This window comes from Eretmochelys imbricata, chromosome 7 (genome assembly GCF_965152235.1).
Source record: "Eretmochelys imbricata isolate rEreImb1 chromosome 7, rEreImb1.hap1, whole genome shotgun sequence".
Taxonomy (NCBI): Eukaryota; Metazoa; Chordata; order Testudines; family Cheloniidae; genus Eretmochelys; species Eretmochelys imbricata.
This window is the reverse complement of record NC_135578.1, coordinates 124,189,466-124,205,843: the sequence shown is the minus strand read 5'-3', so window position 1 is coordinate 124,205,843 and position 16,378 is coordinate 124,189,466. Positions and strand designations below refer to the sequence as shown.

The following is a 16,378-nucleotide window of genomic DNA, read 5'->3' as shown; positions in this document are numbered from 1 at the left end:
TCTATCTCTGAGTTGTGAAGAATGTGTATTAAGATAACAGCCAACAAGAATGCACTTTTATGTAGAAATCCACGTTTAAATAGTGTCTTCCTGACTAGTGATTTAAATTCTCCTCTACAAGGATGCATATAGCAAGCCACAATCTAACCCTAAATAAATAATACCAACAACATTTTACTCCCTGTGAAGTGTAGTTCACTATACAATCACATTTCATAATTTTATACTGGTATAATAGTCGTAAACTTCTGAAAGGTTTTGTAAATATTTAATGTATTTCTGTACATTATACTAGCCCTTCATGTAAGTTTTTCTGTTAAGGGCAGGGCATAACAAGAGTTTATCTTGGGCTGAGTTGTACCTAAGGAATATATACAGGAAAAAGACAAGATAGATTAATGAGGCTTACGTTGTAACACAGAGGACACATAAAGGTTCATTTCACCTAAGGTGCAATCTTCCTTTTCCTCAAGGTTTTATTAAGGCCTGTTGAAGGATGTCCAAGATAGGGCCAAAGAGAGTAAAAAGAATCAAAGTTCTTGAAGCCTAGATCTCAGACCCAGATACTGCCGGCAAAAGTTTGACACATCCCCTCGAGGTATACATGGGAGGATGCAGAACTCTTCAAAAACATTAAAGCTGCCTGGGGAAATTTCACACGAGGTGGATTACATGCAGATATAGAGTGCCCATAACATGGGGTATAGCTTATAACTAGACCAATTAACATTTCCAAATAAGGAGAGAAGACACAGAACATACACCTGCAGTCACACATCACTGCAACCTGCGGCTTTAAAGGCACAGTGACTGTCATGTGCCTTCCAAGGTAGAGTGGCTCAAGATAATCTCATTAACTCATGATAAAGAATTAGGACAGAAGAGCACAAACTACTGAATATAAATGATAAATACAAATAAAATACACAGCACTTATATAGCATTTTATATATTCAAACCGTTTTACTAACAATTCTCAAATTTAAATGCTAAAGAAGAAGAGAGTTGAGCATAACAGCAAGCAGCAGAAATCTTGCTGATGCAGCTGCACTGTCTCTTGAAGCCAGATGGACACTTCTCTTGGGTACCATTGGTTAATAATTAGAAAATTAAACAATTTTTTACAATAAAAGTACCCATCTAACAAAAGCTTAGAATTTTCTCAAACAGAAAGAAAAATGCTACAGACTCTGGTGGACTACATAAAAGGTCTAAAGCACAGTCCATGAGTAAGGCTAAGATTTTATCACGGTTATATTTAGTAAAAGTCACGGGCAATAAACAAAAATTCACGGAGCCGGTGACCTATCTGTTACTTTACTAAAAATAACCAGGGGGTAGAGCTAGGAAGGGGGAAGGAATGGAGTCCCATGGGGAGATTTGGGGGAACTGACAGCCCGGGCTCCAGTGGCCGCAGCAGAGAGCACAGCCACAAGAGGCACACAGCCTCCATTCCAGAACAGGGGTACATGGCCCCAACTACAGCCCCCACTAAGCCTCAGCCACAGCAGGGGGGCATATGGCCCTGGGAAGCTGCAAGGCAGGCAGGGGCACAGGGTCCCAGCTGCAGACCCCAGCGGAAGCTGTGGGGTTAAGGTGCGCGGCCCAGGGTACAGCCCCTGGTGGAAGCCATGGGGCTGAGGCGTGCGGTCCCGGCTACAGCCCCTCCCCCAAGCCTGGGACACCGTGCAGCTGGGGCACATGGCCCTGACTGCAGCCCCCAGTGGAAGCCATGGGGCTGAGGAGTGAAGCCCCAGCTGCAGCCCCTGCCAAGCCCAGGACGCTGCCAGGCAGGGAAGCATGCTGTTACTGTCATGTAGCTGAACAAACCAAACACAAACAAACACTAAACAAAGGCCAAGACAGACAATGAGCTGCATTCTTCAGTCTGCTTGAGCTACAAGTTGATAGTGGCAAATTCTCTTTGCAAAGGGGAACTCCCCATTGGTGTAAAGCCACTGGAGCGAAGTCCTGCATCAGTTGCCTCTCTCTCTCTCCTCAGTAGAGGGGAGCGCAGAGCTCTGCCACACCTATCCTTCACTAGTGTGGAGGTCCAGTGGCAGCTTATGGCAGTGGTGTAAATTAGAGCAGCCCCTCTGTGACCTAACTGTTGCTAGGACTTGGCAGTTCAGCATCATGGAACTACAACTTCCATCAAACTCTCCACTTACCCTTGCATTGGATTACAGGGAAGATTCTGCTGGGCAAATATTGAACACTGCTCCCTCAAAATGCAAAAAACCCCAAACAACCCAGTGCTCCTGCCAGGGTGGTTTTAGGGCTTGTAATAGGTGTCTCTCCCAGACCCTCAGAGAGAAGACTGTTTCCTCTTTACCCCTTTCTAAAACTAAACACATTAAAGGGGTAAAGTAACTGAAAACACTGAAGCAATGTTGAAAACTCCAGCAGCCCATCTCTAAGACACTCGTACTGCAGGCAAAGGGCCAGCCCAGAGATGCCATTCTTTCACTAGGACCAACCTTTCCTGTAAAAGACTGCATTGAGGAACTCTTCTGCTTGCCGCTCAAACCGAATTATTTTTGCTTGCTCTTGTCTAAGTAGAGCTTTTTGCCCAGCTTCCGAAGCTGGCTCATCCAGACTGAGTAGGTGTTCCTGCAAAAAAAAAAAAAAAGAAAAAAAAAGTAATGAAATGAAATGTTTGTAAGCTCTCTCCCCCTGCCACATTAATAAATCACTCACAGCTATCAAGCACTCTTTAAACCAGCACAATTATAAAAAGAGGTTTTTCAACAAAAACTTGTAGTTATGCAATGACTGCCTATCCAATAGACCCATCTTGATAATTAAGGTTTAAACCTTAAGTCACATCAAGAGCAACAAAATCATGAAATGCAGTATGTTGGAAAGGCCAAAATATTAAATATAAACCTAAAGAGGGTAATCAGTGCTTCTTCCAGTATGACAGCAGTAGAGGAAATGAGGGATATCTAGGACAGAGAAAAGGCTGAATATTTCACCGTGCATTTGGCCAAGAAACTGGCTTCGAACATTTAATCTTCATTGAGAACTTTTAGTTCTATATGAAATAGAAGATGACAGAACACACAGAAAATAATTCTTATCCCACCCCCACATTTTGCACAGCTTCCAGGCAAACTGAGCACTGTCTGTGGCAAGACACATATCACCAACTTTTAAATGGAGAATAACCTTCTAGATTCACAATATTGCCACTGAACTGGAATGAAGAGAAGAATCACAAGCTCGTGAAATCCCTCTTACAACTCAACTGAGAGCAACTGGTTGGTTTCAAGAATATTCCAAAAGAAAAAGCTTCATTACGAGAGAGAGAGAAGTGTGCATGTGTCACTACTATTTTTAAAAAAAATTAGAAAACCGTAGTTAAGAAACCTAAAGTCAAAAGTCTAGAAGTGTACATGTTCATTTATCTTTAAAGGTGCAGTTGGCATGCATTATTTGGCAAACCTTAATTATATTTAGTTGTGCTGTAGTATATTCACACACTGTCTATTAAATCTTTCCTATAAAATGGGTGGAGACACTGGATATTGCAAATTACCAGGTTTTCAGGTTATCAAAGTAAGAATTAGCTAGGTTCTACTATACATAATAATGTTCTCTACTTACTCTGTCTCTGAGTAGATTGGTTGAGTTGGAAAGGCATATTCCCTTTTGTGTACATCCACGTGTGTGTGGTGTGTATAAGAAAGTGGGGTAGTTCTTTTTAAAAGTCATTTTTGCAGATTGTAAATTTGAGTTGATATTTGTCCATGTTATATTTTACATTGTTTGGTGCAAGGAAGGTGTTATGACAAATTCATTTTAAAAAGTGTGAAGTGTTATACAAATTAGGTGCAACTCTTTGGATTCTGGGAAGCTGCCACCGCCACAGAGTTTGGGAGATGTTTCCCAGTTATCTCCCACTATTTACAAAGGCACTTTAAACAAAAGAGGCAGTGCAGCTTAGGGGATAGAGCACTGGAGTGGAACTCCAGGTCTACCACTGGCCTGCTGGGTAACTTTAGGCAAATCACTTCATCTCTGTGTGCTTCAGTTTCCCCCTCTGTAAAATGGGGATAAAGATACTGACTTCCTTTGTAAAGTACTTGGAGATGTACTGACGAAATGTGCTACATACAAGCTAGGTATTATTATGTTTGCGTATTTTATTATTCCTTCCAAATGACTCATTTGTACATTTCATTATTTCAGGCCATTTCTCCAATTTAAAAAGATTGTTTTATTTTTGAATATTCTCATCCAATGCATTTGCTATCCCCCGATGAACTCACGTAATCCACAAATTTCCGAAGCGTACTCCCCACTCCATCCTCTAAACAACTGCTACAAATACATTACTCTTTTCATTATACTTCAGTTAGAAAGATTGTTTTCTTTCCTTTTAAAAAAATGTGTGTGAATCTGACTGCTTGTGAAAGCAAGACACTCAGCACAGACTAGAGCCAAGAGCAAGGGCAGGCTTTTCTCCTAAATAGCTCTGCTAAGGCACCTCAATCTTGGCCTGCACCACCCACTGTCATCCCAACCCTGAGCTTTCCTTGAGCACAGTCTGCTCGTCATGCTGAGTTATGTGGTGACTGATGTGAACAAAAGAGGACTAGGAAAGGACTATGAAAATAATTTTTACTTCTGATCTCAGGATTTAAACATACATCTCTGGAAGTGCATCAACTCATTGTCCCATCTAGTCCCCCACACAGAAACAGTAAGAATGGTGATGGGAGATAAGTGAGGGCTTGGAAAGGGGAAGAAGGTACTGACCAACACCATAAAGCTGGACAGTGGTCAACTGTTTTCTCCAGGCTGCAATTTCAATTACACAACTCTAATTCTGTAACTACACCAAAACAGCACCAATTCAATCCACTCTGTGCTGTCCAGCTCCCTTCCTAGCACCGTTAAAAGGAAGGATGTGAACTGAACACATAGAACTAGCGTGTAAAGCAGTCAGACAGTACAGAGAGCATTCAAGCTGACTGAAATCTCACGTCTGTGCCAGAATTACAAAATAATTACAGCACTGTTCTAGAAATTGCAACCTAGAACTCCCTAAAAGAAGCCAGATAAAGATATGGTTGAAGTAGTTTATTGGAAGGAAGAGAGTTCAAACAAACCAGTACTATCCATAATTAAACTCTGCGCCAAGTGAAACGACATCCTTTATAATTTAATTCACAATTTAATCTCCAGTGCGTTTTTACTTGAAGTAATAAAATATATGGTTATATACCACCCTGTCTGCAGCCCCCTCAAAAATATCACACTTGGTTTACATACGGCGCTAAGGACACCAGCAAGGGTTGGAACGCTGCATAGGCAGATCCATCTTTCCATGGGAAAGAATAGGGAAGAAAGCACTTCACATTGCTCAAGTCATTTCTCTGGAGTGGTATTGCCCAACCACATCCATCTCTCCTCCAGAGGGATGATCTTCATGACAAAGAGCCACCGTGAAAGGAAGGGAGGGATAAACGGGAAATCCCAAGGGTTCCAAAAGAGGCTCTAATGTTTCAACCCACAGTGGGCCTGGGGAGGAGAACCTACTAACAGGATTATTTTTACTGCATTAACAGGGAAGTTAAAAGTATGATCATACAGATTCCTTTGACGCTGTAAGAGAGAGAGCAGAATCTACTTTTTAAGAAACACAGCAGGTACAGGGAGCCTTCCTAGCTGCCTCCAGTTATTGGTCTACCAGTTATGAATTCATACCAATGTGAAGGTCAGACTAGATCAGGGGTTCTCAGAACAAATTTTTTGGTGGCCTCAGAGTGCAGCCACCAACTCTTGCTGATGGCCGCTCTCACACTTTTCCCTAAAATACTTAATTAGCTTTAGGAAAAACAAATAAATATGCACATATACACATCCAAATTAGTGTAATTTATTTATTGCTAGCTAGTAAATCTGATGTGAAAAGTGATATTAACAAACAGATAAGTATCAATTTTCATAGCAGACTTACTCAGCCCCGGCAAGCCTGGGGACAAATTAAGCTCCACCTTTCTAGGGGCAGTGGGGCTCAGGCTTTGGGCTTCAGCCCTGGGGTGGCGGGGTGGCAGGCTCTGGCTGTGGGGCTTCAGGCTCCAGTTCCAAGCTCTGGCTGCGCAGCAGCAGGCCTCAGACTCCGGTGGTGGGGCTTCAGGCTCTAGCCCCCCGCAGCCAGAGCCTGCCACCCTGCAACCCCAGGGCTGAAGCCCAAAGCCTGAGCCCCACTGCCCTTGGGAAGATGGAGAACCCACCGGGTGCCTGCTCCTCCTGTGTTGTGCCCCAGGTGTCTCCAGAGGGTGGCAGAGCCCAACACTTGCTGGCAACCCCAGCATCCAACACCAAGGCAAGGCATCCAGGAGCAACAGGGAGGGGGAGTGGCTGCTACTTTGCCCCTGCCCCCAGCCCAGTAGGCTGTGGTCTCCAGAAAAGTCCCTGGTGGCCGCATTTGAGAAACGCTGGACTAGATGACCATAATGATCCCTTCTGGCCTTGGAATCTACACATTTCTGGTACTGCAGCCACTCTCACCTTCTTCCATCTGTTTAACTCTTTTGATAAATAAACTCTGTCTAATTCTATGATGACTGACACTCAGCTTAGCCTTGGAACATCTCTCCTCTCCAGCCTATTCAGAATCTTAAATCAAATCCTCCTCGGGCCTAACATGTTTGGATAATGAAGAGCCTCAAGTCCCTATGTTATTTCGAGTGTTCTTTTGATGCATTCCCCTCCTGCGTGTTTACTACTAAAATTTCCTTTGACCAGTGAGAGCAGAACTCCACCCAACAGTCCAAATGTGGCCTGTCCTACATTTTTCCTACTCACTTGTTTAAAAATGCCACACAGTATAAGGGATACAGTAAGTGCAGAGCTTAATTTGTAATGGAAGAGGTGCCAGGGCTCAAACAATTTTTTTACTTTCGTAACTGACATGCAAGCCCAGAGATGCTGGGGCTATGAACTGCCAAGCCCAGAGGTGCCAGGATTCAGCCCTGGCACAAATTAAGCAGTGAGTAAAGTGACCCTAAAGAGTAAGCATTTGCTGCACATTAACGTCTATACTTTAAGGTTTATCTCACTCAGTGTACACAACGGTCAAGTCCTGTGCACAACTGGAACCATGTGTTGATACTAGAAAGAAAAAGCTAGCATGCTATATTCACAATACAGCAGGGACATCCAAGCTTTCAGCTACGGGTTGTATTAGCAATGGGAGAGGAACAAGAGGACCATACCTGATTTGCACAAAATGGACCAAATTGCAGATGCTCGTCTTAGATTTTTGCCGTGCACCGAGCAATACCAGACCCTTCAGTATCTTTATTTTCTGTGGGACTGTTTGTCTAAATAGGCAATTCAGATTCACCCAAATCCTTCTCAAATCTGCTTATCCGCCATCTGATTCCACTTCCACAGATGGGGCCTCCCAGCCTTGTATCAGCTCCTGATAATAGAGCCAAGCTCATCCTTGATGTAAATCCATTGTCTTCGATTGAACTAAACCAAGGATTAATTTGATTCATAGAGTTTGCATTTCGTGCGGTTTTGGAACAAACTGATAAATGAAACAGTAATAAGTCACCAGGAGCAGATGGGATTCAGCCAAGAGTTCTAAAGCAACTCAAACATAAAATTGCAGAACTACTAAATGGGATATGTAACCTATTGCTTAAATCAGCCTCTATACCAGATGACTGGAGGATAGCCAATGTGACACTGATTCTTTTTAAAGGCTCCAGCGGCAATCCTGGCAATTACAGGTGGTATAACTTCAATACCAGGAAAACTGGTTGAAACTACAGCAGAGAACAGAATGATCAGACACATAGATGAACATGATTTGTTGGGGAAGAGTCAATACAGCCTCTGTAAAGGGAAATCATGCCTCATAATCTATTAGAATTCTTGCGGAGGAGGGGGGAATCAACAAGGAAGGGGAATCCAGTGGCTATAGTTTACTTGGACTTTCAGAAAGCCTTTAACAAGGTCCCTCACCAAAGGCTCTTAAGCAAAGTAAGGAGTCATGGGATAAGAGGGACGGTCCTCTCATGGATCAGTGACTGGTTAAAAGATAGGAAACAAAGGGTAGGAATAAATGGTCTGTTTTCACTGTGGAGAGAAGTAAATAGCAGTGTCCCCCAAAATCTACACTGAAGTCAGTTTCTGTTCCATGATCTGGAAAAAGGGATAAACAGCGAGAGGGCAAAATTTGCAGATGATACAAAATTACTCAAGATAGTTAAGTCCAAAGCAGACTGTGAAGAGTTACAAAGGAATCTCACAAAACCACGTGACTGGGCAAAAAAATGGCAGATGAAAGTCAATGTTGATAAATACAAAGTAATGCACATTGGAAAACATAATCCCAACTATACATACCAAAAGGATGAGGTCTAAATTAGCTGTAACCACTCAAGAAAGAGGTCTGGGAGCCATCGTGGATAGTTATCTAAAAACATTTACTAACATGCAGCAACAGTCAAAAAAGCTAACAGAATGTTAGTAACCAGTAGCAAAGGGATAGATAATAAAACAGAAAATATCATAATGCCACTACAGAAATCTATAGTACAACCACACCTTGAATTCTTAGTACAGTTCTGGTCACCCCATCTCAAAAAATAACTGGATAAGTTCATGCAGGATAGGCCCATCAATGGCTATTAGCCAGAATGGACAGGGATGGTGTCCCTGGCTTCTGCTTGCCAGAAGCTGGGAATGGGCGACGAGGGAAGGATCACTTGATGATTTCCTGTTCTGTTCATTCCCTCTGGGGCCCTTGGCATTGGTCACAGTCAAAAGACAGGATACTGGGCTAGATGGACCTTTCGTCTGACCCAGTCTGTCTGTTCTTGCGTTCTTAAAAAAAAAGATATATTAGAATTGGAAAAAGTAGAGAATGACAACAAAAATGAGGAGGAGTATGGAACAGCTTCCACCTGAGATCAGATTAAGAAGTCTGGGACTGTTCAGCTTGGAAAAGAGATGACTGAAAGGAGACAGAGGTCTATAAAATCTTGACTGGTGTGGAGAAAAAATAAATAAGGAAGTGTTATTTACCCCTTGACATAATAACAAAACCAGGGGTCACCCAATGAAATTAATAGGCAGCAGGTTTGAAACAAACATAAGGAAGTACTTCTTCACGCAACACATGATCAACCTGTGGAACTCATTGCCAGGGGATGTTGTGAAGGCCAAAAGAAATAACTGGGTTCAAAAAAGAATTAGATAGATTCATAGAAGATAGGTCCATCAATGACTATAAGCCAAGACAGACAGGGCCACAAGCCAATGCTCAGGGTATCCCTAAACCTTTAACTGCTAGAAGCCAGGACTGGATGACAGAGAATGGATCACTCAATAATTGCCCTGTTCAGTTCACTCCCTCTGAAGCTAGATGGACCACTGATCTGACCCAGTACGGCCACTCTTATGTTCTTTTGACAGCAGCTACCACAATAGTACAGCATTACTCTAACAAAGCAGATCGTATTCAGAACTCACTGTGTTGGTCAGGGGTGTCTCTTAAAGGAAGACAAGGTACCCCTCTCAAAACAGTTCTGCATCTGTTTTCTTTCCCCCCTCTGAGAGCCTTAACAAAAAATCTTAATATAAAAGTAAGTAGAAGGTGGCAATGTCATGAGCATTGTGGCTAACAGCAGCTAGGAGCCAGCAACATAGAACAGTAAGGCACTTCCTATTTGCACAAACCACATTGCCTTGAGCTGTTGCAGAGAAGGCTTTGTCATTTTTTTTCAAGTGTGCTGGGAGAACCTGCTAACAGACCACATGGTATATTATACTATGTGATCACTTCCTGCAGAAAGAAGTCAGAGCAGAGGACCAGCTAGCCAGATTTCACTGAGACAGTTAAGCCTTTTTGCCTACATTACAGAACCACATTTCTGCACATGGACTGGGCAGTGACCATGTGCTAGCACTTGTTGCAAGCATGGGTACAGTCTGGCTACAAAACTTGTGTGTGGACACAGACTGTGCTCCTCCACATCCAGGCTGTGACTTGGTTACAAATGTGGCAAACAACTCTATTATGTAGATGAGCCCTTTTATTCAGGGAAAAAACAGATCCCAGGATATGGAACAAGACTGCATGCCGGGACTCTGCATCTCCATGCCACAGAGGAGGGCAGTCACTGACTACAGTGAGGATGTGCAAGCCGCAATGCTTACAATGGAGCATGTGATCCATACTTTCTTTCCAGGTAGTCCTTTAAAACAAAAATAAAAAAAAACCAAACAACATACACCACACACAGAGAGAAGTTACACAGAAGAGAGAAATCTTTGCCCATTAACTTGTATTAGGTTTACCAATAGAAAAAAACTTTAAGAGGGAAAGGGGAGTGTTAGGGGGAATGACAGATCTTCCTCCAGTTACATAATTATATTTCTATATAACTGGGACAAGTGGAAAAAAAGCACAACCTATTAGCTTTACACATCTGCATTGTTACCTTCACTTTTTCTCTTCGCAAGCAGCAGAAAAGACAATTTTCATCAAAAGACCAATCAGAAACACCTTCGGGCTCGCAGTCTGTAAATCAGAGGAATAGCAAATTACTTCATATTCATAAACCACAACTTACTGGTGCCAAAAGACAAACCAATAAATACCTGTTTCACAACATTCTTCCCTAGATTCTGCAGATGCAGATTTAGTTTCTGACATGTTTTAAATCCCAGAATATTACAAAACTATATACAATTGATCTACGCACAATGAACCTGTTTTTTTCTAAGCAACGCCAAATACACTGCCAGCTACATAAAGATGAACGCACATTCATTAGTAATTTTAGCCAATATGAAACTAACTGTGAGCACTGCCTGGGGGGAGGGAAAAAAGCACAAATCACCACGGTAACACACATTTTCTAGAGGCAGAGCTGAAATTGCTTCTGTGGTTAGAAATGCAGAACAAGACACAAAAATAAAGACTGAATACCTTTAAACAAACAGAGATCTTTTAATAATCCAGGTCCAAACAGCCCTTCTAGAATACTTTCAAACCCTAAAAGCAAAGAAAAGAATTGTTAGCTTTCCAGATTAAGGACGTCACTACCAGAATATTTACAATAGCAGTCCTGTATTTATCTATTCCAAGAACAAACGTGATCATGTTTTCTCCTAGTATTCCCAAGATCTATAGGTCAGTTGAAATGCCTGAACTACCAAAAAAATCATAACAAAACCTAGAGTCCAGCTTCATTACAGTACTTTTACAGATAACTGGATTACAATATAGAACCATGTTAGACAGAATGGAAATGATTTTGGAAAGATAATGTGAAGTTTTAGTTTCTACAATGTACCTCTCAATTCAAGGCACTTTCCCAAAATATTCATTCCTTAAGCATCAAAATTCAATTTCAAAGGATGTATAATTTTCCCAGTGAAAAGCCCTTTGACCTCTTCATCACAAATGATTCTGTGCCTTGTTCTAAATTTCAATATTCTGAATTTCAACATAGGCTAGAGTCAATTTTCAAACTTCTCCCTCATAACTTCTTGGGGAGGAGGAATCCGAAAAGGAAGAGAATTTCAGCAATCCTATATCACATAAGAAACAAATTCAAATAATTATATATTCAGCGTCACCAGCCTACATCTTATATATAGTCCAAATTACCCTCATGCAATGTTCTATGCCTCTCTTAAGTGCTAATCAATTTTAGTTCCCTCAGAAAAAGATTAACCCTCTCTCCTAAATTAGTGCCACTATATAAAGTCAATATTAATCTAAATCCTACCTAGCAGCAAAGTCTTCAGAGGCATTAACTACCCAATATTGACCAGAAGACAAGTTAAAAGTGAGTGAATACTGAAAGGGCAAAGACAGTCTTAAAAAGGGAGACAGTCAACTCAATCCTATTTCTGTATGAAAATGTTTTACCTACTGCTGCCAGAAGTGACACCTAAGATTGTAACTGAAAAAAAATCAAAGAAAAAATATTTCTCTAAGTATGGTTACTCTGTGCTTTTGATAGCACTTTGTGTACAGTCAGTTCATCAGTTTCTCCTGTTTGTGTGGGTCTTTCAAACACAGCAATAGAAGAGAGAAAATCATTTTTGAAACTGAGGAGAAAATGTGGTTGTAAAACCACAGAAACTGGCAGGGGGTTTCAGGCCTGAAACTACTTTCAAGTTTTGTTTTTAAACTAGTTAGAATTCAAGTTGATTTACAGCAACTAAGCTTAATATTGGAAAAGAGCAGTTATTTCAGAAGGCAGCACTGCTCCCTGTGCGTACAGAATCCTGACCTGATGTCATGTCTTATCCTTTGGACAGCACGGTCAGGGTCTCAGTGGAGACCACGAACAGCACTACTCCTCCATTTGATGCTAGCTACAGTTCTTGTGCAACACTAGAAGCATTAACAACTTTCGACATCAGATCTAAGACCTTGGAAGCACTTCTAGCATTTGATGCCATTTAGATGCTAAAAGTACTGCCAAGGCATGATCTCAATGGCGGTAGCACCTCTAGTATGAACACGGAGACCGATGCGAATATTCAATGCTAGAAGAGCTGGGGAGGAGAGCCAAGGTGAAAAAATGGCAACCGTGAAGAGGAAGAGGGAAGAGAGGAGAGAACATCAGAGGAAGGATTATTTAAGGAGATAAAGAAAAAAGATCCCATCAAGCAGCACTTTGTCAAGCAGGAAGCAGCACTGCCTCCAAAAGAGCCAATTCAGGCTTCAAGAAGTAGCAGAAACAATGGGGAAGGGCCGACCCACCTTACCTAAGAGAAGAAAAATAGAAGAATCAGGGTATTGACCCTTACGCTCCAAATTTTGACCCCTTTACTATGATTGATGGGACAATGACCATAACAACTCACTTATGAAATAAACCCTAAAGTAATATGGCCAATCAACCTCACATCTTTTCACGTTTTTGTTGTTAAAAAAAAAAAAAATCAATGGAGCACAGAGATTTAACTCAAACTCACCATTCTTAAAATAGTGCCTGACGATGACTCATGCCCCACAGTTTGTCATGCATGCAACAGCATATTGCAATCACGGCCGAGTTTTACAGTCTGGATATTGTACAATCGTAGTTCGCTAGCCCACTGTTCTTACTGATGTTAATGCCACTCAGTTTTTATTAATATTAAATATTGGATTTAGCAGTTGCATAGCAACGGCAGAACATCTTATGTGCAATGCTTGACATTAAAAATGGCAAATAAGGGAAGAATGAATGTATTCAAAAATTATACTAAGGACCTGGCAGAACAACCATGCAGCCGAACCAAAAAAAAAAAAAAAAATGCAGAGTGCAACATAGCAAAGGTGGAATAAGACTTGCCATGTTATGTTCAATCACTTAGGATTTCAAAAAAGCATTTGTGCAGAATGAATCATGCATAATATACTAAAAACAAAATTTTGAAAAAGGAACTGCCTACTTTTTATAGTATTTTTTCTCTCCATTGTCACTGCTCTTAGAAGCTTGAAAAGAACATTTCTTTTCCCACCGATTTTGTCCTTTTCCATTTGGAAGATGATTTTTTCCCTGCATTTCAAATGGAATAAAAATTAACATGGCTGCCTTTGTTAAATTCTTTGTGTGTATATTTTCATCTTCTACCTCAGTATTTGATAGTTCACTGCAGCTAAAGAGCAGGGCCAGTGGAAAAATCACAGAAAATCACAGACAATGAGAGGAGAAGGAGGGGAATAAAGATCCCATGATTTCTGAGGGTTTCTGCAGTTTTTAACATTTCCCAGACTGTTCCACAGAATCTATGCTTCTATACTGTCTAAAGCTTTGTCTAATGTTAAAAGTGACCTGCAGAGGGAAGACAGGGAAAAACAAACAGAATTTGTCTTTTTATTCTTTATAATGCATTAATAATGCTCAAAGAAGTGCTGGGGCGTTTTTAGGGGTTTGTGGGGATTTTTTTTTGCTTGCACATTAGTAGTTAGATCTTGTTCACTCTAGAAGGCTCTATGGTGTCTGGAGAATTAGTAAAGCAGTCAAAAACCTCCAAACCGGAACAACTGACAAGGGAATGCATTTCTATATTCAGACTATTAAAAAGTTTTAAATATTGTTAACACCCATTTCCTTCAATACCTAAAAAAATGTTACTTTAGGTGCAAGAGTTAACAACACATCCTCCAAGAACTTTCTAGCAAAACCTGAGGAGAGTAGACTTCATATTGACCTTCCTGATGTTTGCTTGTAAGGTTAAAAAAACCCACATGCGTGTCAGGCCTTCTTTGTCAATCATAAAGAAACTACAGGTAAAAATTCCAATTAAAACAAAAATTTTTGTAAGTCATCTCTGAGACCCTGCCCAATGTACACCACCAAGCTGCCCACCCATTAACCCAGCCTTGGAAAAAGAGTGTGAATTCTCTTCTCCACAACTATGTTCACCTTCATGAAGTGTTGGCTTCAAAATCTGGATGTGCCATTTACCCGCTAACAGTAGCGAGCTCAATAAAGCAGGTTGATTATCCAGGTTTTCATGCTCACATAGTACCAAAGTGCCTTTGCCTCTATATCTAGGTAACTGTAAAAAGAGAATGGACACTTCCCCCCCCCCAAACACATGCCCTGGCAAAGAGGTATTATGGAGCCATGATGCTACAAACAGTTTTCCTAACCCATATGCAGAAAAATGGTGGCTCAATACTTCAAGCTTTGAAAAAGATCTAATTAGGGTGTAAGCACCTCAGGTCTTCTTTTAGACCCAATAGCCAACAACATTTGCAGTGCTTAACCAATAATAAGGCTGCTTAAAATATTAATGATGAAAAAAATATTAGTGAGGCCTGTAAACTCCCCCCCCCCCCCCCCCAAAGGGGAAAAGCATCACCAAACTCAGAAACTGCATACTGTTTGCTGTGGCCCTTTGTCCTCTCCTACTCCTACTTCCCCAAGGTTTGTCACTAACCCAGGTTCAAACAAGATCACTAAGACTTCAGCCCTATGATCTCATTCTCACACCCGTACAAACCACAAGGACTTCCACTGAAGTCAATAAATGCGGCTCTACATGGGCACAGGGATTCACTCATTCAGGCTGCAGGATTGAAGCCTGTAATTATTTTAAGGCAAACACTGGGCAATGGATCAAGGACATCACATTTAATTAATGTGTAGAGCATTATGCATACAGTTATGACAGAAGTAACAATGCAAGTCAAACCACCAAGATAACCAGCCTTCTTAAAACTGTTACTTTCCTTAATTTTGTACCATGGATAAGACTATGATAATTGCAAGGTTTGGGTCTCACTTCACTGCTTAACATAGGTAAACGAGACACATCTTGCTGCTTAGCTGAGCACGTTTTTGCCTGTAACAGCTTAGGCATTTTAAATGAAACAGTACATATCAAACTGATCTAAGAAAGTAACTTTGTTCCAATCTGAATTATCATAATTCCTTAGTTAGAAACGAAACATTACAAAAGACCCAATGATAGGAATGCACCCACAATTTATTTACAGGTACCCTAAACCTCTGTCTCAGGCATTTGGGAAGAGTCCATCATTATTGTAAAAAGAACAGGAGGACTTGTGGCACCTTAGAGACTAACCAATTTATTTGAGCATGAGCTTTCGTGAGCTACAGCTCACTTCAACCGCTGAAGCGCCACTAAAGGGAGCACAAAAACAAACACAAGCACTTTGGGTAGAACCCAAAAAGTGTGTTTTAGTTGATTTTTAAAACTTTCTGCAGGATTTTTGTAAAGTAGTATATTTTGTTTATATTGGGTTAATGTAGGGGCCTACTCAATGGTCTGGTTGTAATATAAAACAATGTAACATGTGGGAAGAGTTGGGGAAGGAGAGATCAGGTAATTCAATGACAAAAAAAAAATGTTAATGCAGAGTTAAGGTAGTGTGGTGGTATGCCATCCCCTTGGCGTTGGAGTTGAGCAAAATTCAAACTTCTGAAAATCATGAAAATCAGTTAATGTTGGTCATGTAACCTTAACTCTGCCCACCTTCAACAATGCCCCACTAGACCCCATTAACATACATACCTTTACTCTGCCAACCCCACAGTTGCTGAAAGTATAAGCACTTCACCTCCTTTTACAACCCGTTCACTCTCACCCTCAAGATTCCATTACAGATAACAATTTCCTAATTCAAAAGGTGTTACATCCAAGATGGGGGAATTTTATATTACACTTCATCTTGACAGATGAAGAATTGATCACAGAACTAAAAATTAATGGCAGGTTAGGTACAAATGATCGTGACTTGATCACATGTATGATGTGCAAACAGAATAAATCCAGACCAGTAAAATATATAACTGGTGCTTTAAAAAGGGCCAATTTCACAAAACTGAAAGCAATTATGAGCCAATTCAGCTGGGAGAAAGAATTT

The 16,378-nt window shown here is 41.0% G+C and overlaps 1 protein-coding gene across 5 annotated transcripts in view; it reads right to left on the bottom strand.

Annotated features, from left to right (window-relative positions):
- Window positions 1-16,378, bottom strand: part of LCOR (ligand dependent nuclear receptor corepressor) — a 110,735-nt gene that overhangs the window by 51,892 nt on the left and 42,465 nt on the right. For 3 of the 5 annotated variants that reach the window (XM_077823344.1, XM_077823342.1, XM_077823343.1), the window contains 3 exons: window positions 10,964-11,029; window positions 10,473-10,552; window positions 2,481-2,613 (listed from right to left, as the gene is read on the bottom strand). Coding sequence is in view for 2 of the 5 variants with exons in the window: in XM_077823341.1 (XP_077679467.1) it covers window positions 2,481-2,685 (205 nt within the window). In the remaining 3 variants the exon portion in view is untranslated. Of the gene's footprint in view, window positions 1-2,480; window positions 2,901-10,472; window positions 10,553-10,963; window positions 11,030-16,378 lie in introns of those variants that run through there. The other 2 variants (XM_077823341.1, XM_077823345.1) reach the window with 1 other exon arrangement.